This window comes from Schistocerca cancellata, chromosome 4, assembly GCF_023864275.1.
Source record: "Schistocerca cancellata isolate TAMUIC-IGC-003103 chromosome 4, iqSchCanc2.1, whole genome shotgun sequence".
Classification (NCBI taxonomy): domain Eukaryota; kingdom Metazoa; phylum Arthropoda; class Insecta; order Orthoptera; family Acrididae; genus Schistocerca; species Schistocerca cancellata.
This window is the reverse complement of record NC_064629.1, coordinates 403,061,559-403,087,665: the sequence shown is the minus strand read 5'-3', so window position 1 is coordinate 403,087,665 and position 26,107 is coordinate 403,061,559. Positions and strand designations below refer to the sequence as shown.

General features: G+C 40.9%; 1 protein-coding gene across 3 annotated transcripts in view; it reads right to left on the bottom strand.

Moving 5' to 3' along the window:
* The window catches only part of LOC126183238 (syntaxin-binding protein 5), a 976,467-nt gene that overhangs the window by 267,522 nt on the left and 682,838 nt on the right, over positions 1–26,107 (bottom strand). For all 3 annotated transcript variants that reach the window (XM_049925028.1, XM_049925029.1, XM_049925030.1), the window contains exons 8-10: positions 23,610–23,764; positions 23,207–23,498; positions 14,563–14,809 (exon numbers count right to left, since the gene is read on the bottom strand). In XM_049925028.1, coding sequence (XP_049780985.1) covers positions 14,563–14,809; positions 23,207–23,498; positions 23,610–23,764 — 694 coding nt within the window. The remainder of the gene's footprint in view (positions 1–14,562; positions 14,810–23,206; positions 23,499–23,609; positions 23,765–26,107) is intronic.

Here is a 26,107-nt window from a genome sequence, read left to right as displayed (position 1 = left end):
CCTTTCCATTAAGAACAGTTTAAGGATTTTTGTTGACACAAAAGTTTCCTATCCAGTCCCATATCTATCCAGGTATGTGTGTATTTTGTTAACTAAGTGACAATATGCAGCTGAACCAAAGGTTTTCTGGAAGTTCAGAAATATGATGTTGAGCTCTGTGACTTACTATCTTCTGGAATTCATGAACGAACAAAGCGATTTGGTTTTACTTGATAAGTCCTTACAGAAACAAAAAAAAAAAAAAAAAAGATTACAATATGAAACATTACATGCATGAGGGTCAGCTGTTGCATCAGTACTTACACAGATATACAAGAATAAGCCACACAGCAGTGGGCAGATAACTTATTGAAAATAGCTCATATGTATGAGTGTGCACTGAAAAGTAATGCCTCTGAATTTTTTATGTGAATACTCGAAGTTTTTTAAATAAAACATACTGTATTAACATTCTGCATCTTTATTCTTCATGTCTGCATCTTTATTTCTCAACATAGTCATCTTGGTGACAAACATGTTTCTCCCAACAAGAGACCGCTTAGCTCAATACATTGCTTGACTTAGCTGACAGAGTCACAACCTCACCTTTGCTTCCACTGCTTTCTGCACTAACAATGTGCATTTTCCTACAGTTAGACACTCATTTTCTGTGTGCTGTTTCTTATGCACTGACTTAGTTACATTAAACACTGTCATGTTACATGCTACAATTCAGAGCCCTCTAGTGGCAAAACCGAGAAAGTCAACCAGATAATATGCATGACATTTAATACCTTTACTGAGAGTGAAAACAGAATAAAAAATTCAGAGGCATTACTTTTCAGCATGCCCTCATATATCAATCCTAGTGCCAAACTGAATGTACATAGAAACCAGTACTGGTGAGGAAAACAACAGCCATCGCCAGATGGTAACTTACAGTGCATAAATGACTATCTTGAAATTTAATGTAACCAACAGGAGACCATACACTGAACACTGTTTATGTAATATATGATTTGCAAACCACAAAGAAACCACGCAGACTATATATGCTTGTGTCTGTGTATGTGCGGATGGATGTGTGTGTGTGCGCGCGCGAGTGTATACCTGTCCTTTTTCCCCCTCTAAGGTAAGTCTTTCCACTCCCGAGATTGGAATGACTCCTTACCCTCTCCCTTAAAACCCACATCCTTTCGTCTTTCCCTCTCCTTCCCTCGATGATGTGACTTACCAAATGAAAGTGCTGGCAGGTCGACAGACACACAAACGAACACAAACATACACACAAAATTCAAGCTTTCGCAACAAACTGTTGCCTCATCAGGAAAGAGGGAAGGAGAGGGAAAGATGAAAGGATGTGGGTTTTAAGGGAGAGGGTGAGGAGTCTGTCCAGTCCCTGGAGCGGAAAGACTTACCTTAGGGGGAAAAAGGGACGGGTATACACTCGCTCACACACATATCCATCCACACATATACATATATTTCTATTTGTGGATGGATATGAGTGTGTGTGTGTGTGTGTGCGCGAGCGCGCGAGAGAGTGTATACCCGTCCCTTTTTCCCCCCTAAGGTAAGTCTTTCCGCTCCCGGGACTGGAATGACTCCTTACCCTCTCCCTTAAAACCCACATCCTTTCATCTTTCCCTCTCCTTCCCTCTTTCCTGATGAGGCAACAGTTTGTTGCGAAAGCTTGAATTTTGTGTGTATGTTTGTGTTCGTTTGTGTGTCTGTCGACCTGCCAGCACTTTCATTTGGTAAGTCACATCATCTTTGTTTTTAGGTATATTTTTCCTACGTGGAATGTTTCCTTCTATTATAACTATATATATATATATATATATATATATATATATATAAGAAAGATACATCTAGAAGAAAGATATATTTTTCCCACGTGTGTGTGTGTATATATATATATATATATATATATATATATATATATATATATATATATATAAAAACAAAGATGATGTGACTTACCAAATGAAAGTGCTGGCAGGTCGACAGACACACAAACGAACACAAACATACACACAAAATTCAAGCTTTCGCAACAAACTGTTGCCTCATCAGGAAAGAGGGAAGGAGAGGGAAAGACGAAAGGATGCGGGTTTTAAGGGAGAGGGTAAGGAGTCATTCCAGTCCCGGGAGCGGAAAGACTTACCTTAGGGGGAAAAAAGGACGGGTACACACTCGCGCACACACACACATATCCATCCACACATATACAGACACAAGCAGACATATTTCCTGATGAGGCAACAGTTTGTTGCGAAAGCTTGAATTTTGTGTGTATGTTTGTGTTCGTTTGTGTGTCTGTCGACCTGCCAGCACTTTCATTTGGTAAGTCACATCATCTTTGTTTTAGATATATTTTTCCTTCGTGGAATGTTTCCTTCTATTATAACTATATATATATATATATATATATATGCGGATGGATATGTGTGTGTGTGCGCGCGAGTGTATACCTATCCATTTTTCCCCCTAAGGTAAGTCTTTCCGCTCCCGGGATTGCAATGACTCCTTACCCTCTCCCTTAAAACCCATATCCTTTTGTCTTTCCCTCTCCTTCCCTCTTTCCTGACGAGGCAACCATTGGTTGCGAAAGCTAGAATTTTTTGTGTGTATGTTTGTGTGTCTATCGACCTGCCAGCGCTTTTGTTTGGTAAGTCTCATCATCTTTCTTTATATATATATATATATATATATATATATATATATATATATATATATATATATATATATATATATATATAATGCACAAAATAAAAATATATAAGGAAATATATAGATTTCATGCAGACGGTTAGCTGCTACAATTATTAAACACAGAGCATGTATCAATCAAGATGTAAATGACAACAATGTGCAAGATATAAAATAGAGAAATGATATGACTTACACTTGAACATTGAAAATGTGTGCATAGAATGTGACATATCTTCATACATATTACAACATAGACACAGAAATAAAATAATTTCGAAACCAATTACAATGTAGACAATTGTAATTGGTTTTGAAACTATTTTATTTCTATGCCTACACTGTAATTTGTATGAAGCTATGTCACATTCTATGCTCACAGCATGAACATTTATGAACTAAAGTCATATCATTACTGAATTTCATATCTTGCACACTGTTGCAATTTACATCTTGATTGATAATTTCTCTATGTTTAATAATTGTAGCAATTCACAGTTCACATGAAATCTGTATATTTCCTTATATTATGCATTTTTATTCTGTGCATCATACAATTTTTTTAAATATGATCCTTCATGATTCTTCTGTGGTTTTTAGGTTTTATAGTACATAATTGATGTTCAGTGTATGATCTTCTACTGGTTACATATTACAATTGTCATTTATGCACTGTGTTAGTTGCCAGCACCTTCTGTTACCAGCAGTTTTTTCCCCATCACTACTGGTCTTCATGAACGTTAAGTTTGATACTAGACTTTAAATATGTATGAGTTGTTTCCCAAAATGTTAAGTTCCCACTGCTGTGTGGCTCATACCTTTATTTCTTTTTAAGTATTGATGCAATGGCTGACCACTGTGCATATAACTTTCTGTGGCATTTTGTATTGTAATTCCTTCTTTTTCTTTTTACCACAGCTATGTTCTGACAATGATGATGATGATGTATTAAAATGTGTCAATAAATTAAAGTATGACCTAGACTTTCCACAGTTCTTTAAGGTCCAATCCAGAAAATCTGTTGTATGTACACACAATAATGTATGTTCCATAATTATGCTAGAAATTGGTGACTAAGTTCTGCACATTAGTTTGATGACCCAGCTTCTAGACCAGAATGACTACCAACTTTTCCAATTAAAATGCTTGCTCTGCTGTTTAAGTGCACCTACAGTAAACTGATGCCAACAGAGGAGACAGTTACATTCACTATAGATTCTAGCAGGCACCCCATCTCATCCTCTCACCTCTCCTCTACCTGTTTATTTGAGCTGTTTTTCAAACTATGTGCTCAGTTATTTTTATACCTATCAGTTTCACATTCATATGGTGATTGGACATAAGATACACAGTGTAATCTTATTTGCAGCAGTTTTGGAATCCAGAGTTTAGTATTCTAGCCTTCCTTTTACACTCTTCCAGTTCAGTACCACCATGTTCAATGAGCATTTGGACAGATGGCTTTTTTCCACTGACATATTTTATTAGGACCAGAAATTTTAGAATATTTGGATGGTTCAGCAGGTAATATCTTACTTTTGAATTCATTGAACATCTTTCTCCTTTTGCTGTCTTTACACTTGTTTTGACTTTGTTGTGCTTTTGTTTTGTATCAAGGACTCTGCTTTCTTTCAGCCTGCTATGCAGCTCTCTCTCTAATTTTAAAGTAGCTTCATAATATTACTATTGACTCACAGTGGGTCCTTCCAATTTCTTATTGTCTTCCACATCAACAACATATCTAGCACATGGCCTACAATACATCTGAATTTCTGCCACTGAGCCTCTAAACGTTTTTCTTCAACAGAACTGAGCATTTGCTGCCAACAGCTCAGGTAATTTTCAAATATTTTCCTATCACAAATGTTAAGCAGAAATATCCCTCCACAATTCTTAATACCAATGATAAATAATGCTGTAATAGCCCTGCAGTCACCATTTACTATCTCTATATTTACTGAATCAAAAGTTCAGACCTATTCACTGTCAGGAGAGTCTGATGTCTCATCAACTGCTCTAAATAATTTTCATGAAGTAAGTTTCGTACAGCATACAGCATTCCAAGATACTCTGTCACTCCCCTCTCCCCAACCCCAATTTTAAATATGTGCAAATACTTTTCTATATATGGCAGGTTAAAAACTCCTCATCATTACCACAAGGCAAATAATTTGCATTCAATATTTTTCAGACCATCTCTAAAGCACCTCACTGCTTTGATACTATGTGCAAGTTTGTTTGTTTTGTTTTGTTTTGTTTTAGGGCACAAAAACAACTAGGGTCATATGTGCCCATGTCAAAAACTGTAGAACAGAACAAAGAGAGAAATTAAAAACAACTACACGTCAATCCCAAACAATGGAAGACAACACAGCTAAAAACAGGGACAGGGAGAAAGGCCTATAAAATATGCCATAGAGAAACAGAGGTCCAGAACTAAAAATTAAATGACCTTCACCATAATGTTACAACAGATAAAAAGTAAAACACGGTCGACAACCCACACATTGAAACTTCCTGGCAGATTAAAACTGTGTGCCGGACCGAGACTCAAACTCGAATTCGAGTCTCGGTCCGGCACACAGTTTTAACCTGCCAGGAAGTTTCATATCAGTGCCCACTCCGCTGCATAGTGAAAATCTCATTCTGGAGCCCACACATTGTTTGATAATACATCTGATAACTCAGATGGCAAACACAAACAGGAACAGGAAAATAAGTGGTTAAAAAATGGGCATGCCATCAGGATATGTTGGACAGACAAACATTGGGCACAAAGTGGTGAGGGAGCACAAATTAATAAATGGTGATGGCTAAAGAGACAGTGCACAATACACAATATACTTAAAATGATCTCCTCACGGCAAAGTGTCGAGAAGAGGTCGTCCAAGCCACTGGGAGAGGCTTAATAGCCCAGAGCTTGTTCCCATGAAAGAAGGACCAGTGGTGATGCCAAAGTGACACCACCTGCTGACAGATGGCAACACAGAGATTATTGGAGGGAATATAAGAACTAGGGAGCTGCAGTACGAGGTCTGCAGCCGTGGCAGCAGCATCAGTGGCCCCATTTCCTGTCAGACCTACTTGAACAGGAACCCACATAAACATCACAATGGTTCCATCATGAGTGAGCAGGTGAAAGCTTTGCTGAACCCTCTGCACTAAGGGATGGATGGAGTGCAGCATACATAGGCTTTCAAGTGCGCTGAGAGAGTCAGAGTAGATGACGCAATTGAAAAGCCTCTGTCACCAGATGTACTGCATGGCCTGATACAGGGTGAAGAGCTCCACTGTAAATACTGAGCAGTGTCCCAGAGGCTGATGCCGAAAAACATCAGCACCAACGACGAAGGCACACCCAACACCACGGACAGTCTGAGAGCCATTAGCGTATGCAACAGCACAATCGCAAAATTCCATGCGGAGTCGTGAAACTGAAGGCGATAGAGCAAGGCTGGAGTAGTATCCTTAGGAAGAGAATGAAGGCCAATATTGAACTCTGGGGAAAGTGGCAGGTAGCGTGAAGTTAAGTTGCTGGAGCAAGAGCTGAAAGCAAACTCCAGGAGGTAACAGAGAAGAGGGATGCACCCCATTCTGGCGATCAAAGGAGTGATCGAAGAAGGAGGCATAGGATGGGTGACCCCACATGGCAGACAAACGGCACAGATATCTGCTGAGAAGAAAGTCATGGCAGCAGGATAGTGGTAGTTCGGCAGCATCTGCAAACAGACTCTCAACCGGGCTAGTGTAAAAAGCGTGAGGCCAAACGGATGCCACGATGGTGGATAATATTGAGGCAGCAGAAGGGGGGAGGACATGCAGATGCATAAACGAAGTACCCATAGTCCAGTATTGAAAGGACAATGTTTCTTCTGTCAAGTGTGCACAACATATGGCTTTGTTGGTCATGCTGTCTTCTCAGTAGCAGAAATATCCTTTAAGTACTGAAAGCTACTTTCTATCTTAGTTTTCCTCTGTTCAAGTGGCATCCCATTTCTTAGTAACTGCTAAATACATTTCCCTCTGAGATACTGAAGACAGAAAACAACTTGCAGTTATTTTAATTGAAAAATGATGTTAATTTTGTAGGAATTTACTCTAAGAAAAAATAAAAGAAAAGAAAAACAAATGATGGACCAAGAAGGAATTATCCAAATAGTACAGAAATTAGTAGATGTGACATACAATTACTGATGAACAAATCATTATAGTTTCAGAAAAAAAGGGACAGTTTATTCCAGATCAAGAGTGTAACAAACTGTGCATGTCAATAATGAGTTGGTCCATCTCTGGCCCTTATGCAAGCAGTTATTCAGCTTGGAATTGATTTACAGAATTATTTAAAGTCCTCCTGAGAGATATTGTGCCAAATTATGTGCAATTGGCAAGTTACATCATCAAAATCCTGAGCTGGTTGGAGGACCCTGTCCCTAATGCTCCAAACATTTTCAATTGGGGAGAGATTCAGTCAACGTGCTGTGCAAGTTATGGTTTGACAAGCACGAACACAAGCAGTAAAAACTCTTGCCATGTGCAGGCAGGCATTATCTTGCCAAAATGTAAGTCCTGGATGGCTTGCCTTGAAGGGTAACAATAAAGGGTGTAAAATATTGTTGACATACTGCTGTGCTGTAAGGGTGCCATAATTGACAGCAAAAGGGGCCCTGCTATAAAATGAAATGGCATCCCAGACCATCAACCCTTGTTGACGGGCCATATGGTGGGTGGCAGTAAGGTTGGTATCCCACTGTTATCCAAGACATCTCCAGAGATGTATCTGCTCATCATTAGGGCCTGGAATCTCTTTGACTGGAGTAGAGTTGTCTTCAGCGATGAGTCCCACTTTGAACTGAGCCCCAATGGCCAAAAAAACATGTCTGGAGACACCCCAGACAGCAGTGGGACACTAACCTACCAGTCGTCCACTATACAGCTGACAACCAGGAGTGATGGTGCTATTTTATTTCATAGCAGGACCCCTTTGGTTCTCATCTGTGGTGCTCTTACAGCACAGCAGTACATCGACAATATTCTATGCCCTGTTTTGTTGCCCTTGCCATCTTGGGCTTACATTTCAGCAAGAAAATGTCTACCTGCACATGGCGAGAGTTTCTACTAATGCTGCTTGCCATACCCTACCTTGGCCAGCTACGTTACTAAATCCCTCCACTATTGCAAACATTTGGAGCATTATAGGCATGGTGTTCTTACCAGCTCAAGATTTTGATGATGTAATGCAGCAATTGGACAGAATTTGGCACGATATCCCTCAAAGGATGTCCAACTTTTTCCCCTCATCTAATAGTTTTTCATCTAGCTGAATAATGGTAGAGAATTTGATTCAACTAATCAACACTTGAGATGTCATTATTGTAGTCTATGACAATACTGGGTTTTATGTGAACTTTGTTATTTCAGTTAAGAACAATGACCATGTCAGTGTGATAGGTATTTAATATAATGAGGACTAACCTTCTGTCTCTCCTCTTGAAAACAACTAGTTAAGCATTTTCCCCCATGCTATCTGACCTTTCTTTAGTTTGTTAGCAACTAATGATTTTCAGTTATTTTGTCTGTTGTATAATATTCCACACATGCACACATTGGTTTTACAAATGAACCACAATTTTAACAGAGCTACATATTTATACAAATTGTTCATATAAACCACATATTGTTAGTTAAAATAGGCTTCCATCACGTTTAAAACAACTCCAGATGCATAACCCATCTCTGCCTTTTCCAATGACCTGTAGCATAGATTTGAGTACCACAACCATTAAAACATAGATGTATACCGTATCATCAATATGAATTGAAACATGCAACCTGAGGACTTGAATGATCTCATAGTAGGCATCTTTGTAGAACTTTCTGCCTTTGTACACTAACTACATAATTTGTGTGCCTAATTTTCCTCATCATTTTTTTTTTAAATTATACATTATTCTGATGACACAGAGTGGGAATAAATGTGATAATGAATCAAAATCTATGGGAAATTTATCTTCATTTCTAAAAGTAGTTTGCTCATTTTGGCAAAGCCTGTCAATATGTCGAAGCTTTCGAAATGCAGTAGGAGCAGAATATGTTTCACACCACCACCTTACAGCAAACACACTTAAAGTTCATGTTTGAAACTAGAAAATAATTGGAAAAATATATCACAGGGAAATTTTATAACCCCATTTTCTGGAATGTACTGACACTTTTTCCTCCTTTATTGTGCAAGGCAGATCTGTGTCCCACAGTCAGATTCTACCTTGCAAATTAGAAACAATGATTACATTACGTCCGACTTCCAAGATGACCAAGTCACCTGTGGACTATTGATAAAATGAATGTTGTAAACTGAAAAATGAGAAGCAAAATGTGACAAACTGAAAAGGTATGACACACGTGACCTCATATACACTCCTGGAAATGGAAAAAAGAACACATTGACACCGGTGTGTCAGACCCACCATACTTGCTCCAGACACTGCGAGAGGGCTGTACAAGCAATGATCACACGCACGGCACAGCGGACACACCAGGAACCGCGGTGTTGGCCGTCGAATGGCGCTAGCTGCACAGCATTTGTGCACCACCGCCGTCAGTGTCAGCCAGTTTGCCGTGGCATACGGAGCTCCATCGCAGTCTTTAACACTGGTAGCATGCCGCGACAGTGTGGACGTGAACCGTATGTGCAGTTGACGGACTTTGAGCGAGGGCGTATAGTGGGCATGCGGGAGGCCGGGTGGACGTACCGCCGAATTGCTCAACATGTGGGGCGTGAGGTCTCCACAGTACATCGATGTTGTCGCCAGTGGTCGGCGGAAGGTGCACGTGCCCGTCGACCTGGGACCGGACCGCAGCGACGCACGGATGCACGCCAAGACCGTAGGATCCTACGCAGTGCCGTAGGGGACCGCACCGCCACTTCCCAGCAAATTAGGGACACTGTTGCTCCTGGGGTATCGGCGAGGACCATTCGCAACCGTCTCCATGAAGCTGGGCTACGGTCCCGCACACCGTTAGGCCGTCTTCCGCTCACGCCCCAACATCGTGCAGCCCGCCTCCAGTGGTGTCGCGACAGGCGTGAATGGAGGGACGAATGGAGACGTGTCGTCTTCAGCGATGAGAGTCGCTTCTGCCTTGGTGACAATGATGGTCGTATGCGTGTTTGGCGCCGTGCAGGTGAGCGCCACAATCAGGACTGCATACGACCGAGGCGCACAGGGCCAACACCCGGCATCATGGTGTGGGGAGCGATCTCCTACACTGGCCGTACACCACTGGTGATCGTCGAGGGGACACTGAATAGTGCACGGTACATCCAAACCGTCATCGAACCCATCGTTCTACCATTCCTAGACCGGCAAGGGAACTTGCTGTTCCAACAGGACAATGCACGTCCGCATGTATCCCGTGCCACCCAACGTGCTCTAGAAGGTGTAAGTCAACTACCCTGGCCAGCAAGATCTCCGGATCTGTCCCCCATTGAGCATGTTTGGGACTGGATGAAGCGTCGTCTCACGCAGTCTGCACGTCCAGCACGAACGCTGGTCCAACTGAGGCGCCAGGTGGAAATGGCATGGCAAGCCGTTCCACAGGACTACATCCAGCATCTCTACGATCGTCTCCATGGGAAAATAGCAGCCTGCATTGCTGCGAAAGGTGGATATACACTGTACTAGTGCCGACATTGTGCATGCTCTGTTGCCTGTGTCTATGTGCCTGTGGTTCTGTCAGTGTGACCATGTGATGTATCTGACCCCAGGAATGTGTCAATAAAGTTTCCCCTTCCTGGGACAATGAATTCACGGTGTTCTTATTTCAATTTCCAGGAGTGTAATTAAAATGACCACCATGCTGTTGAAGCAGTTTTGTTGGATCATCATCAACCACACTTCCTACAGCCGGGACCTCACTCCAAGTGACTTTCATCTTTTTCCTCAATTTAAGGAGCACCTAGGAGGCAAACAGTCCACTTCAGACATGGAGGTGAAACACTTGGTGACAACATGGCTGAACATGCCCTACAGGACTTTTACCCGGAGAGTATATTCAGACTCATCTCATGAAGCACCAAGTGCCTAAGCTGATATGAAAACTAGGTGAAAAATAGATGTATGATGCCTTGGCCCTGACTGTATGAAATGAATCATTTTCACCAGAAGTTTCATTTGTGAGAAGCCACATACAATTTCTAAAGCCACGACATCCTCCCAAAACATCCAAGATTGAAAGAAACTGTAACTATCTCCAATATAACAGCATATGCTAAAAATATGTCACAATTCTGCATCATTTAATTGTTGTTGTTGTTGTTGTTGTTGTTGTTGTTGTTGTCTTCAGTCCTGAGACTGGTTTGATGCAGCTCTCCATGCTAATCTATCCTGTGCAAGCTCCTTCATCTCCCAGTACCTACTACAACCTACATCCTCCTGAATCTGCTTGGTGTATTCATCCCTTGGTCTCCCTCTACGATTTTTACCCTCCACGCTGCCCTCCAATGCTAAATTTGTGATCCCTTGATGCCTCAGAACATGTCCTACCAACCGATCCCTTCTTCTAGTCAAGTTATGCCACAAACTTCTCTTCTCCCCAATCCTATTCAATACCTCCTCATTAGTTACGTGATCTACCCACCTAATCTTCAACATTCTTCTGTAGCACCACATTTTGAAAGCTTCTATTCTCTTCTTGTCCAAACTATTTATTGTCCATGTTTCACTTCCATACATGGCTACACTCCATACAAATACTTTCAGAAACGACTTCGTGACACTTAAATCTATACTCAATATTAACAAATTTCTCTTCTTCAGAAACGCTTTCCTTGCCATTGCCAGTCTACATTTTATATCCTCTCTACTTTGACCATCATCAGTTATTTTGTTCCCCAAATAGCAAAACTCCTTTACTACTTCAAGGGTCTCATTTCCTAATCTAATTCCCTCGGCATCACCCAACTTAATTCGACTACATTCCATTATCCTCGTTTTGCTTTTGTTGATGTTCATCTTATATCCTCCTTTCAAGACACTGTTAATTTCATTCAACTGCTCTTCCAAGTCCTTTGCTGTCTCTGACATCATTACAATGTCATCGGCGAACCTCAAAGTTTTTATTTTAATACCTACTCCGAATTTTTCTTTTGTTTCCTTTACTGCTTGCTCAATATACAGATTGAATAACATTGGGGAGAGGCTACAACCCTGTCGCACTCCCTTCCCAACCACTGCTTCCCTTTCATGTCCCTCGACTCTTATAACTGCCATCTGGTTTCTGTACAAATTGTAAATAGCCTTTCGCTCCTTGTATTTTACCCCTGCCACCTTTAGAATTTGAAAGAGAGTATTCCAGTCAACATTGTCAAAAGCTTTCTCTAAGTCTACAAATGCTAGAAAAGTAGGTTTGCCTTTCCTTAATCTTTCTTCTAAGATAAGTCGTAAGGTCAGTATTGCCTCACGTGTTCCAACATTTCTATGGAATCCAAACTGATCTTCCCTGAGGGCGGCTTCTACCAGTTTTTCCATTCATCTGTAAATAATTCGCGTTAGTATTTTGCAGCTGTGACTTATTAAACTGATAGTTCGGTAATTTTCACATCTGTCAACACCTGCTTTCTTTGGGATTGGAATTATTATATTCTTCTTGAAGTCTAAGGGTACTTCGCCTGTCTCATACATCTTGCTCACCAGATGGTAGAGTTTTGTCAGGACTGGCTCTCCCAAGGCCGTCAGTAGTTGTAATGGAATGTTGTCTACTCCCGGGGCCTTGTTTCGACTCAGGTCTTTCAGTGCTCTGTCAAACTCTTCATGCAGTATCGTATCTCCCATTTCATCTTCATCTACATCCTCTTCCATTTCCATAATATTGTCCTCAAGTACATCGCCCTTGTATAGACCCTCTATATACTCCTTCCACCTTTCTGCTTTCCCCTCTTTGCTTAGAACTGGGTTTCCATCTGAGCTCTTGATATTCATACAAGTGGCTCTCTTTTCTCCAAAGGTCTCTTTAATTTTCCTGTAGGCTGTATCTATCTTACCCCTAGTGAGATAAGCCTCTACATCCTTACATTTGTCCTCTAGCCATGCCTGCTTAGCAATTTTGCACTTCCTGTCGATCTCATTTTTGAGATGTTTGTATTCCTTTTTGCCTGCTTCATTTACTGCATTTCTATACCTCTTCTTTCATCAATTAAATTCCGTATTTCTTCCGTTACCTGAGGATTTCTACTAGCCCTCGTCTTTTTACCTACTTGATCCTCTACTGCCTTCACTACTTCATCCCTCAGAGCTACCCATTCGTCTTCTACTGTATTTCTTTCCCCCATTCCTGTCAATTGTTCCCCAATGCTGTCCCTGAAACTCTATACAACCTCTGGTTTAGTCAGTTTATTCAGGTCCCATCTCCTTAAATTCCCACATTTTTGCAATTTCTTCAGTTTTAATCTACAGTTCATAACCAATAGATTGTGGTGAGAGTCCACATCTGCCCCTAGAAATGTCCTACAATTTAAAACCTGGTTCCTAAATCTCTGTCTTACCATTATATAATCTATCTGATACCTTTTAGTATCTCCAGGATTCTTCCATGTATACAACCTTCTTTTATGATTCTTGAACCAAGTGTTAGCTATGATTAAGTTATGCTCTGTGCAAAATTCTACCAGACAGCTTTCTCTTTCATTTCGTAGCCCCAATCCATATTCACCTACTATGTTTCCTTCTCTCCCTTTTCCTACTGTCGAATTCCAGTCACCCATGACTATTAAATTTTTGTCTCCCTTCACTACCTGAATAATTTCTTTTATCTCATCATACATTTCTTCAATTTCTTCATCATCTGCAGAGCTAGTTGGCATATAAACTTGTACTACTGTAGTAGGCATGGGCTTCGTGTCTATCTTGGCCACTATAATACGTTCACAATGCTGTTTGTAGTAGCTTACCCGCACTCCTATTTTTTTAATTCATTATTAAACCTACTCCTGCATTACCCCTATTTGATTTTGTATTTATAACCCTGTATTCACCTGACCAGAAGTCTTGTTCCTCCTGCCACCAAACTTCACTAATTCCCACTATATCTAACTTTAACCTATCCATTTCCCTTTTTAAATTTTCTAACCTACCTGCCCGATTAAGGGATCTGACATTCCACGCTCCGATCCGTAGAACGCCAGTTTTCTTTCTCCTGATAACGAGGTCCTCTTGAGTAGTCCCCGCCCGGAGATCCGAATGGGGGATTATTTTACCTCCGGAATATTTTACCCAGGAAGACGCCATCATCATTTAACCATACAGTAAAGCTGCATGCCCTCGGGAAAAATTATGGCTGTAGTTTCCCCTTGCTTTCAGCCGTTCGCAGTACCACAACAGCAAGGCTGTTTTGGTTAGTGTTACAAGGCCAGATCAGTCAATCATCCAGACTGTTGCCTGTGCAACTACTGAAAAGGCTGCTGCCCCTCTTCAGGAACCACACATTTATCTGGCCTCTCAATAGATACCCCTCCGTTGTGGTTGCACCTACGGTACGGCTATCTGTATCATTGAGGCATGCAAGCCTTCCCACCAACGGCAAGGTGGTTAATGGTTCATGGTCCATGGTTCATTAATACACAAAAATCAAGCAGAAAAATCAGCAGTATAATGAAAAATGAATATTGAAATTAAATATATCAGCCTATCAACTATGTGTTGTACTACAAAATTATGTATTTTAAATGTGTTACATGAGCTGTTGTTCCAAATACTACTTGATATACAATGAACAGGAGATAATATGAAATAATTTGGGACTGAATGTTACAGAAAGCCTTCTATTTAAAATTAATAATTAAAGAACCCACCATATTTTTATGTATGTATACATACTTACACATGTTTCAGAAACAGATTCTTGTTTACGGAACTTGAACAGAATCACATGGCTGCTTGCCCCTGCTACACAAAGCTTCCTGCTTTCAGGGCATAATGAAATAAGTTGGATTGCAAAGGGATCGTCATCTGCTCCATCAACACTTTTAGATTTTGGTTTTTCAAACACCTTAGCTGTTTTCAATTTGTAAAGTACTTGAAGTGTCCCTGCTGATGCATCCCAGAATTTTATGCTGCCATCCGCATGACTGAAAAAGAACAGTTTAATACACATAATGGTATCCACAACGAAGTATATGAACAATAAGTTTTCTGATATGTATTATCTCACTGTATTCCAATCAGGTGAATAATGATATAATTCTTATGTGATCACTACATATGATTGGAAACATTCTCATATGAATGGATTTTCTAAAGCAGAGCTTTTAGTTAAATTTGAACACAAAGGTATTTCATAATTCTTATAACAAAAACTAATACAAAAATATAAGTGTGTGACACTTCTAACTTTCTTTACCAAGGATTTCTCTGTAACATGTTTAAAAAGATGTTGCCTGCCAGAATTTGACTCCAGTTTCTTCTCAAAGCAAACCTGTGCTCCATAACCGTAAAGTGAAACTGGATAATGAATAGTTCTTTAACAGATACCTAATACTTTCTTAGCTATGTTAATTGTAATAGTTTTCCATAAAACTGCAGGAACATAGTCCTACTGTGGGCAAAATGTGTGGAAGAGAGCAAAATGTGCAAGTAAAATCCAAGCAGTCTGAAGAGGTAAAGATGATGCAAGGTAGTTTTGGAAGAGAATGAACAAAGAAAGCAGAATATGTAAAGAAACCTACAAAAGGCATCAAAGTATGGGAGAAGTGGGGTTATCTGTATTATCTGGGGAAATATAAGAGTAGTAACCCACATAGATTCCACACCTGAGATCCGAGTGAGCAGTGGTGTTGTGCACCACAGCAGTCAGCAGATGCTAAAACCATCACAGGCCGCCACTCATGGACATGCATGCAGCCTCTCCTCCATGTACTCCTCTGGCTGGCCAGAAGAGTGCACAGAAGAGTAAAAAAAGAGTCATATTCAGACATCATGGTTCATTATGTTAATATCTGCTCTGCCCTGGATAAGGAAGTCTGGCAACAGGCCCTCCAATTAGAGAACCCCTCCCTCAAAGAGGTTTTATCAACTACCCAATCGTATGAGGTCTGACATGCCAGTGGTCGGCAGCTGGAAGCCTGTTGCAATGGCACAGCAGTAGAGGGTAGCCTGGATGCATCCACTGCGCCTGGGGAGGATGATGTAGCAGCAGTGCAAGCCAGCACATCCAGCAGCTTCTGCACATCATGTAAAGTATTCCAGCCCATATGCAGATCTTGGCTCTCAACCACTGTCATCGGTAAACAGGTGCCTTTGTAGAAATGGTAAACAGCACAATCCACAACTAAAGTTACCTTTAAATCAGTGACTCACACTGTTACCTTTATTGCCGTCCATGATGCTAATTTTGGAAACCTTTCCGGGCTTGACACTTTCAGGCCTTTGGCTTTTCAGTTACAGACTCCATATAGTTGGTATTTGCCAAAGTCCCCTATCAATCATTGGAATCTCTGTGCTTAAAACTTCAGGATATCTTTGCATAAGGGCTAAGAGCACACCACACACTCTCAAGCCCACATAACCTTGAAGCAGTTGGCTCATTCCAGATTTTTTTTCTTGCTAGGCAGATTACTACAGCCCTTTGCTCCCAAGTCACGGTGTATCTGGACCAACTCCCCTCTCTTCAGGGTTGTGGTTCCCCATTTCCTCAACTGAATGGGCCACAACTCTTCTCATCATGAAGAAAACCCTGGTAAACTGGAACTTTTTAGTGATTTTAAGGTCACCATGAATTCACAGCAGTCCATGGTTGACAAATACCCGTTGCCATGTCGAGATGAACTGCTCACATGCTTAGCAGAGATTCAGTTCTTCTCCAAACTTGTCCTTTCTGAAGCACATCATCAGTTGCCCCTGTAGGAGGAGTCCATGCATATCATGGTGCTTAATGAACCTTTCAGCCTGCATCAACACCAATGGTTGACATTTGGGTTGGCAAGTACCCCCCACAATTTTTCAGTGCTATCTGGAACAGGTCACATCCACTATTCTCCACTGTTTCAACTACCTGGATGACACTGTTGTTATGATGTACTATGAGCAACCACCTGCACAATTTCGGGACCTTTTTTCTAAGACTCCTGGCCATGAGTCAGCACTGCAATCTACAGAAGTCAAAGTTTTTCCAATCATCTCTTGAATAAGTGGGCCATGCCATCTAGCAGCAGCACATTCCACCAATTGAGAGTCTTGTCAGGGCCACTGCGGACCTGCCACATGCCTTGTTGCAAGAACTGTAGGCTTTTCTTGGTAAAACTGTGTATTACCACTGGTTCATTCATGAGGCATCCACCACTGCATGCCCTCTTTACCTCCTCCTCCACAAAAGCACTTCCTTTGTCTGGCATGTGACCAGGCCTTCACCAGATTGAAGTAAAGCCTTGGTTTGGCACAGTGTCTAGATACTTTTTATCCTGACAAATCACTGGTTTTGGCTATGGATACCTCACAGTACAGCATTGAGGTAGTCCTTGTCCCACCGGAATGCAGATGGCTCTGAGCAGCCACTGATGTTTGCATCAAAACCCTCAGTATGGCATTGGTCCACTACTCCTAGGTTGAAGAGGAGGCTCTGGCATTGTGTATGCCATTACTGAAATTCATGTTTTCTTGTATGGCACCAAATTCCATCGAATTACAAACCACAAGCCATTAACTTCATTATTTAGTCCATCTGCCTAGGTGTCCAATACAGTGTCCCTCAGGCTACAGCAGTGAGCCTTGTTCAACTTCAAATGCAACTATGACATTCATTTTCACCCCATTGGGCACAATGCCAACACAGACACCTTATCCTGGGTACCCACTGGCCAGGCCCCAGGTCTGATCAAGAAGAGCTCATGTGTTTTCATTTGGATATCTACTCCCGCCAAGCAGTAGACAGGTTTTTAATTACTAGTGTCTGTCACCAAGGCAACGACGTCCAAACCTGTCCTCAAGTAGGTAGTCCACCTTGTCCAGAAGTGTTGGTTTCCTCTTCCTCCACGTCGCACTTCTGATCTGCTTCTCAACTACTTTCTCTTGTGCCATCATCTGTCGGTCTTAGATCCTCTTCAGTGATGACACCGTTCCCAGGGTGGTCATCCCTGGTAGTTTGTGGCAGGATGTCTTACAGCTGTTACAGGGTGTTTCCCTCACCAAAGTCTTGGCTTACAGACATGTGTACTGGCACAGCACTGGAGTATCTGGTTGCTGCATGTCCCCAGTGTGCTAGTCAACAGGCAGTTCCCAAGGCTTTGTTCTCACCATGCCTTCCAGCAATGCAGCCTGGGAATGCATCCACGTGGATTTTGCAGGCCCGTTTCTGAATGTATTTTTGATGATTGTCATTGAGACATTTTTATATTTTTCCGTACGTATTCCAATGTTCTTGGCCACTACTGAAGTCACTATTCTGGTTCTAACATTTTTTTAGTGGAAGGTCTCCTGGTTACTCTCACTTCTGACAATGGGCCTCAGTTCTCATCTCAGGCATTTCACGATTTCTGTGAGCAGTCAGGCATTTGCTGTGTTCGCTTCCCACCCTTTCGCCCCCAATCTAATGGGGAAGCTGAGCATATTGTTCACACCTTTAAGACATAGATGGAAAAATATGTGCCAGAATTCCCCACTGAGGAGGCATTACAGTTTTTTTTCTGATGGCCTAGCGTGTGACTCCAATTGGTTCCTGTAGCCCTGTCAAACTTCTCCACAGGTGCCAGCTGAGGATGCTGCTCCACCTCTTCCTCTGTCCAAGATTTCACTTGTCATCATGATCCGCTGTACTGAGGTTTCTGCTGGGGACAGCAGTCTGGGTGCATGGTTTGATCAGTGCCCCCACTGGTTAATTGCGGTCATCGTGTGTCAGAACAGTTGTTGTGTCCACACCCTCCAGACTGAGGACCAGGAGATCCAGCACCATAGAAATCAGGTACATGTCAGGTGGGTACTCACTCCCTCCACCCCCCTCATCCTGGGCACAGCACTGCCTTCACTGGAGGCCCGATCTCTGGGTGCTGCCTATACAGTAGTGTTACAGTCTCCTCTTCCACATGCGCCATCGCCTCTGCCCAATGAGCCTATTTCACGGCCTCCAGCAGCAGCTCTAGTAGCCTCCAGCTTGTGGACATACCCCTCACCAGTTCGATGTCTCCCGCATGACCTCAGCCTGCAGCAGAGTTGTCCCCACCTTCCACACCACCACTGGGTGTTGTCAGGGTTCCCAGCTTTGACTACTGATTACCCATCATGCTGATCCTGTTGTCTTGGGCTCCTACAACAGGGGAGGGATTTGGGGGGTGGGGTGGGGGGGGGGCAGGTTTGGGCGTGGGAGAGGGTCATGTGTGCATCTGGGCACTCCTTGCGTTGGTCACTTTTGCCCTTCATCTGTATTCTAAGGTGTCCAGCGACTGGGAGTTGCTCTCACCTCTCACCTCCGAGGCCTAGATGGACGTGGGTACTGTCTCCACATTGTGGCCATCCATACCTTGCCCAGGCAAACAGTGATGCTCCACCCTCAAGGTGTGTAGGGGCGTAGTGACCCACATAGATTTCCCACCCAGAGGTCGAGGCACGAAGTTGTATGGCGTGCCACAGGAGTCAGCAGATACTAGAACCATCAGAGGCCACCAACATGGATGTGTGCCACAGGAGTTGACAGATGCTAGAACCATCAGAGGCATGCATTCATGGATGCATGTACAGTCCCTCTTCCGTGTACTCAACCAGTCAGCCGACAGCTTATATAGTCAGACCCAGCCAGCCTCACCTACACTTAAATATTGACATTCTGACTAGGATTATTCCTATTGGCAGTGTAGCCCCTCCATGGCAGCTGACTTCTTGTAACAAATTATTTCTGTATGTAACAAAGTGTTGTTTCTGCCATTGTGTGTTCTTGTGGTTAGTACAATAATGTTACCAAAATGAGAACTCCCGCCTATGAAATTCTGAGGTACCTGTACCTGAGAGGTAAATGAGGTTTGTGTTAATAGTAAAGCAGGTGAGACTGTATGGTTATATCATTCATCCTGATTTACAAACTGCTCGCAGTCGAGGAGGATTCTGTTACACAGTTCACCAACAGGGTAGCATAGGACAGAGCAACAACACTTCAGCACATGCGTGATGTACCTACCTCAATGTCTAAGAAGTAAGAATATGGCCCAGAAAAGCTACATTTCTAGGAATAGGTTTAGATTTAGCAGGTTTTTGAGAGAGGCAATTTTTAATTGCAGCAGGAACATGGTAATTACAGCACTGGAGTATGCAGTAGAAATGAAAAGAAGGCATTCCAATTAAGACCTATTTGAATGGTAGAGTAACTGTAAAAAATTCTTCTGATGTAAATTTTCAATAACCCAAGATATTAAGTCATGGTTACAACACTGCTACTGCAGTCTCCATTGTCAATAATTTCACACAGTGACAATTGTCCTACACAACATTTCAGTTGTATAATTATTATAATAATAATTTCAGTATAATAATTATACTGTGTGGCTTGTGCGATATACAAAACCAGTCAGATGACTTATAGTATGAGTTTCATCGATACTTGTTTCAGATGGGATTTTAGAGGAACACACACACACACACACACACACACACACACACACACACACACACACACACACACACACACACGTGTGCAGAGCATTATTACTTCTCCTTCTCCCATATTATTTGAGGTGAATGACAGGATAATTCATTTTCTTTGCCCCCACTCCCTTAATTGTGCTCATGTTTTTCAGCCTCTTCTAAATAAATTTTTACAGGTAGCAATGTCATCAAAATGTACTGTGATTAATTCATATGGGTGTTTCGGATGGTACAACACTTTTTGAATTTCAACAAATACAACATCCACTGGTGCCACAACATACTGAAAAATATTTTCTCTCAGCAGTGGTGCACAGGTACAATGTACAGAGCAGTTATAATTAAACTTTTACTCCTTGAGAGGATGAAAAACACTATTGTAAGACAATGAAACTTTGTGGAAACTTTGGTCATGGCATTTGAAAGAGAAATAATGAATAAACTACTGAAAGCATACATTTTCATTTCTGCATCAGATGGTAAGATTTGTTAATTGCACACCATTTAACATTCCAGGTTACAAATGTTGCTCAAAGTGATTTCCATTTGCATTAATGACAGCCTGGAACTGTGCTCAAGATACCATTTCCTGGCTACTCACAGCACTTTTTGAACGGTGGACCACGAAATGTTCATCTGTCGAGTACAGCTCGCACATTGCTTGAAACAGCTCACTGCATGCAGCATTTTCAGCCATGGTAACAGTAACACATTTAACAATTTGTGGCACAAATGGCCAACAGCCTCTCCATAGAGCAATTCCGAAATTGTCAGTTATTTCAAACTTCTGTATCCTGTTCTTCAACCCCAGTGCAGAATGAGTACCTCTCCATATTCCTTTAATGTGTTGATACTTGGGAAGAATTGTTGTTTTGATAAAAAAAAGTTTTATGAATAAAGTCCTGCTCATCTTGTCCAGACTCGTGCTAACTGTAATGCACACTGGTGCTTGTGTTTCAACATTGTGTCACTGTACCAATACTGGTGCGTAACAGCAAATCATGACACTAATACTACTAACAACATGTATCTCATGGTGCACAGTCTGAACATCATTCCTATAAAGGTGGGTTCCTATACAGTAAACAGTTTTCCATCTACACTGACTCAGTTAATGAAAAGCTAATTATAGCAACCCTGTACTTGAAGGGCATCAAGAAACAGCAGAAGCTCCTGTAAAGTGCATTTATTTACTGATAACCAGTTTCAGTGAAGCAAACATCTTCAAGTCACAAATAACATTACATCAAATTAAAGGAAAATTCCTTGGCATTTAGTGCATAATAATTATCTGTTGCAGCAACTGTCACTTATATATGCATCCATTTTGAAAGTGGCAGATGCTGCAACTGATTAATGGTGATTATGTATTGGATGACAAGGGACCTTCCTTTAACTTTATGTAGTGATATCCCTGACTCAGAGATGCTCACTTGACCAAAACTGGTTTTGGTCATTCATGGTTCTATTCTTCACCTACGTACTGCTTATTTTAAAAGAAGAAGAAGAAGAAGAAGAAGAAGACTAAGGTGATATTTTCCCCTTCAAACACTAACATTGGTCTTTAGTGATTTGTTGTAAATGCACAGACTGAAGACAAGGAAGTGTTTCTTGCACAGAGGCCATATTACTATGAAAGGTGTTTTGAACTAGGATTGAGTAAGATGCCGATAGAGAGTGGGCACAAACTACCTCGCTTATGACACAGACAACTTTAGCAAAACATTGTGCACTAGCCATTACCAAATGTCCTCCACTTAGCTTTGGGTGCTGTGCCACCCATTGTTTCCTTTTCTTATTTTGACACCAGTGAAGAGACAGTTCTGGTTTCATTTCAGGGTTAGAGCAGAACTCTCAATATACTAGAATTGATTACCAATCTCTATGACCACAAGTAAGTTCTGCTTTTGCAGAAGCACAAATCAAGATCGTAAGTTTGTCAGCAAGATGGAGGGGGGGTAGTTCGTGCCAGAAAATATAAGGAATCACAAGAGATTAACTGGATATGTGACCTCTCAAATCTCTTTGTGTTACATGTGTGATGTATTATGTTTGTCATAGTTCCAATTTTAAGTAATGAATGCAAACAAAATTCACTATTTGGTGATTTGTCTCTATATACTACCATACAAAACTCTCAGTCAGTATTTCATTACTGGATTTGATTTTATCAGGTTTGACTGCTTTAATTTATTAACAGTTGTAGCTGCATGTCATCTGGACAACATATTTAAAAATTTCAGTACAAATCTGGGTACAAGTGTCTTTCATGAATACACTGAAAGTCTAACAGAATGTACTGCATACTTCTCATCTCTTAACATGTCACATCCATATTTCAGAAGAAAATCTGCCTGGAGAAATGCTTATTCACCCATAGAATACATATGGTGCACAGCATTCAAAATACATAACCAATCGATACAAAACAAAATTGCAGTGCAGTTGAACAAAGGTGCTTCATACCAGTTACAGTTTTATCTTATAGAAGTTCTTCAAACACAAAATGACTTTTTGCTTCCCACCATATTTTTTTTTAAATTTAGTCCTGATATTCATAGATAATGAAATTATGTTCTCCAACATGTTTTGGAAAAACAATATGGTTTCAGACCACCACCACCACCACCACCACCACCACCACCGCTGCTGCTGCGGGAGTAGAGGTGGTTGATGTGTCCACCCTACTATTGGTGCGTCTTTGAAATTAATAAAACAAATAATTCATGGTATCAAACAAATACCATGTGGATGATGATCATGCATGATACAACAGCCACAAATGAAACTGTCAAAAAGAAGAAATTTTTTAATACAATAACTCAAATTGATCTTATTTATAACACCAACAGAAATTATAGAGGTTTTAAGCATACAGCAGCTTGCTTAGATATACAACTTACCCTGTTAAAATAATTTCATAATAGCTGCATGAAGTTGTGCTCCACTCCCCACCACTCAAGGGCCACTCCTTCTCACTAAATCCTGTTCGATTCTTAGCACGAGCACCAACAGAATAAAAGGCTGGTATCAGATCAGAAGGGCAATCCGCAAAATAAGAGCAACATGTAACAGGGGATTCATGAATGTCCATAGGATATGGGTTTTCGAAACAAGGGTAGCCAGTTGTAAGAAGATCAATTACAACCAGGTCATTGTTCAACAGTACCACAATGGCGTAAGGCTCTTGGAAATCTAAAACAAACCAAAGCAACAAAATTATTAAAATTATCTCACTTTCTGTAAATGTAAATATCTGGCTCATTATGTGACAGTAAGGTTAACTTAATATTTGCAAATACAGACCACTTGTCCATGGACTTTCACATAATGTGATGAAGTCCACAACATTATGTTCCATCTCCAGTACTGTTGTTGTCTTTCCATGGATAACAGTTATACTTGGAGACCTTCCTGCCTTATCATATGTGAGACCTCCAGAAAATATGATGTAACTTTCCCTGTAAATGAAAAATTTCACTTGCTGCTATTTTCATACAGGTGTATAACCGACACAGAAACACTACGAAAAACTGCTTCACTGCAGTTGAAATGAGTAAACAACAACAATAATAATAATAATAATAATAATAATAATAATAATAATGTTTTGTACTGGAACAACAGGAAATAACAAATGTAGAAGAAGAACTGAAGTCTTCATGTGTACCTAAGTCAGTCAATATGAGGATGAAAAAACATATTTTGCATCAAACTTCACATAGATCTTAACATGGTACAAATGTTTCAGTGGTGTCCTACTCCTGACTGGTTAGCTTGTATATTATGTATCTGTAGCAGAGCTGATGATTCGTTTTGTGTCTAATATTTTGAAAGTGGATCTAACAGTTATTTCCTCCAGGTGCACGTGTCTGTTGTCTCATGTATGTTCCAAACAGAATCAAGATGCTGTCAGTATAATGCCTCTACTTACAGCAGAGTTTGGCTCTTACCAGCCACTGTACCCTTTGATATGCATTTTTATTCCTCTACTCATGATGTTATTCCATGGAACAAGTCTTTTTTGTGTTTTCCTGCTCTGCAAATGAGATGAAAATGAAGTCTTACGAAAGTGGGTGCTAGAGAAGGAGGGGGGGGTGGGGGGTGGGGTGGGGAGAGAGAGAGAGAGAGAGAGAGAGAGAGAGAGAGAGAGAGAGAGAGAGAGAGAGAGAGAGAGAGAGTTAATTTTAGCAGACTCCTTAAAAACACTATTCCAGAACCTGCACTATTATGCTGGTCTTACTGAACCTCATTTTTTGATGATATTCCAGGAAATGCTCGGTGGCAGCCAATTCACTTGGTTGCTTCATTTGGTTGTGTCATTCATGTTACTTGCACCTCTATTGGGCTATTCTGATAGTCTTTTCCAGATATGACATGGCACATAGGCATAGATCATTTCTAATATTACAAAGCAGAGCTTAATCTTTGTTGGTGAGAGTGAATTCATTGGAAGCTGTGTTTCCATAAGAAGATATCATTTTTTCTGGAAATGAAGCCAGCATAATGCATATAAGTAGCCAATGGCTTTTCTTTTCCTTTCTCAGTCTCCATCTGTCCATAGGCATTCTTCATTTTGACTGGATGGGGAAAAAAATGATTAAAAAAAAAACACCACTTTATTTACCTGAATAATGATATCTATTGTGCACCATTTGTAGATGTCTCGGTTACTCAGTGAAGCTCTCTTTGCCTAATGGTGTGCAACATCTGTGGATCAAAGTACTAAGCACAGTAACTATTTATGATAGATGGTGATGTATCGAGGAGTGCATTTTCTACACACAATGAAGCCAAGAAATAGTCTGATCTTCTCCTGACTAATACACAAAGAGTAATCAGATCACCCTTTTACTCAAGTGCCATCTTTCTTCTTCTTTCTCCTGGCTTTGTCTTATGTCTTCACAGGGTTGACATGTTTATAGTATTTGGTAATGTTAGTGGTAAATAGTGGCAGGGTGCCCTTCCTGTTGTGCTCTCTCATGTGGGAATGTGAGCATGTTTTCTAAATGTTTGTAAATCATGTAACTGAGAAGGGATGTGGGTACCAGCTCAGTATTCACCTAGTCAGGTTGGGATAGCACCTAAAAAAACAACATCCAAGATTGCCAGCACAATGGCCCTCATCATTAATCAACTGACAGATATGATCAGGGGCCAGTGTGCCTCCCCAAATCCAAGAAGCAACATGCTAATGAGTGCAGCTATCTGTTCAGGTCTTTTAGAGTTTTATCATGTATTTTGCAATACAATGGACAGGGTTTGTGTGTTCCAAGAAATTGTGAAGTTTTTCTGTTACATCAACTTAGCACAATATAATGTCTCGAGTCAAAATGTGGTGTATATAGGTTCACCTCTCTAACTAGTCTATCGATAAGATTTTTGTTGGACTGAATATAGGCTGATCTATTAGCATGCCTGAAGTATATAGCACAACAACAATCAAATTTTTCACCCATCTCGTCTCAAGATTCTGAAAATAATATATGAAGGTTGTACCAAAAGTAAGGTTCCCGTATCTTTTACAAATAGAAAACATTGTTTATTGTCATTAATTTATACATCGTTGAAATCTTACACTTTTGTCTATTTTTCAACATGGTCTACATTTTTTTCGTCACACTTTTTAAGACTATGCTCCAGCTTTTGTATTCCTATGTCAAAGATGTCTCCTGCCAACCCATTAAGGAAGCTCAGACTTTATCATTGCTCTTGAAGCATTTGCCACCTAACTGTTCCTTTAGCTTGGGGAAGAGTTGATAATCGCTGGGGGCTAAGTCCAGGCTGTACGGGGGATGGGGCAA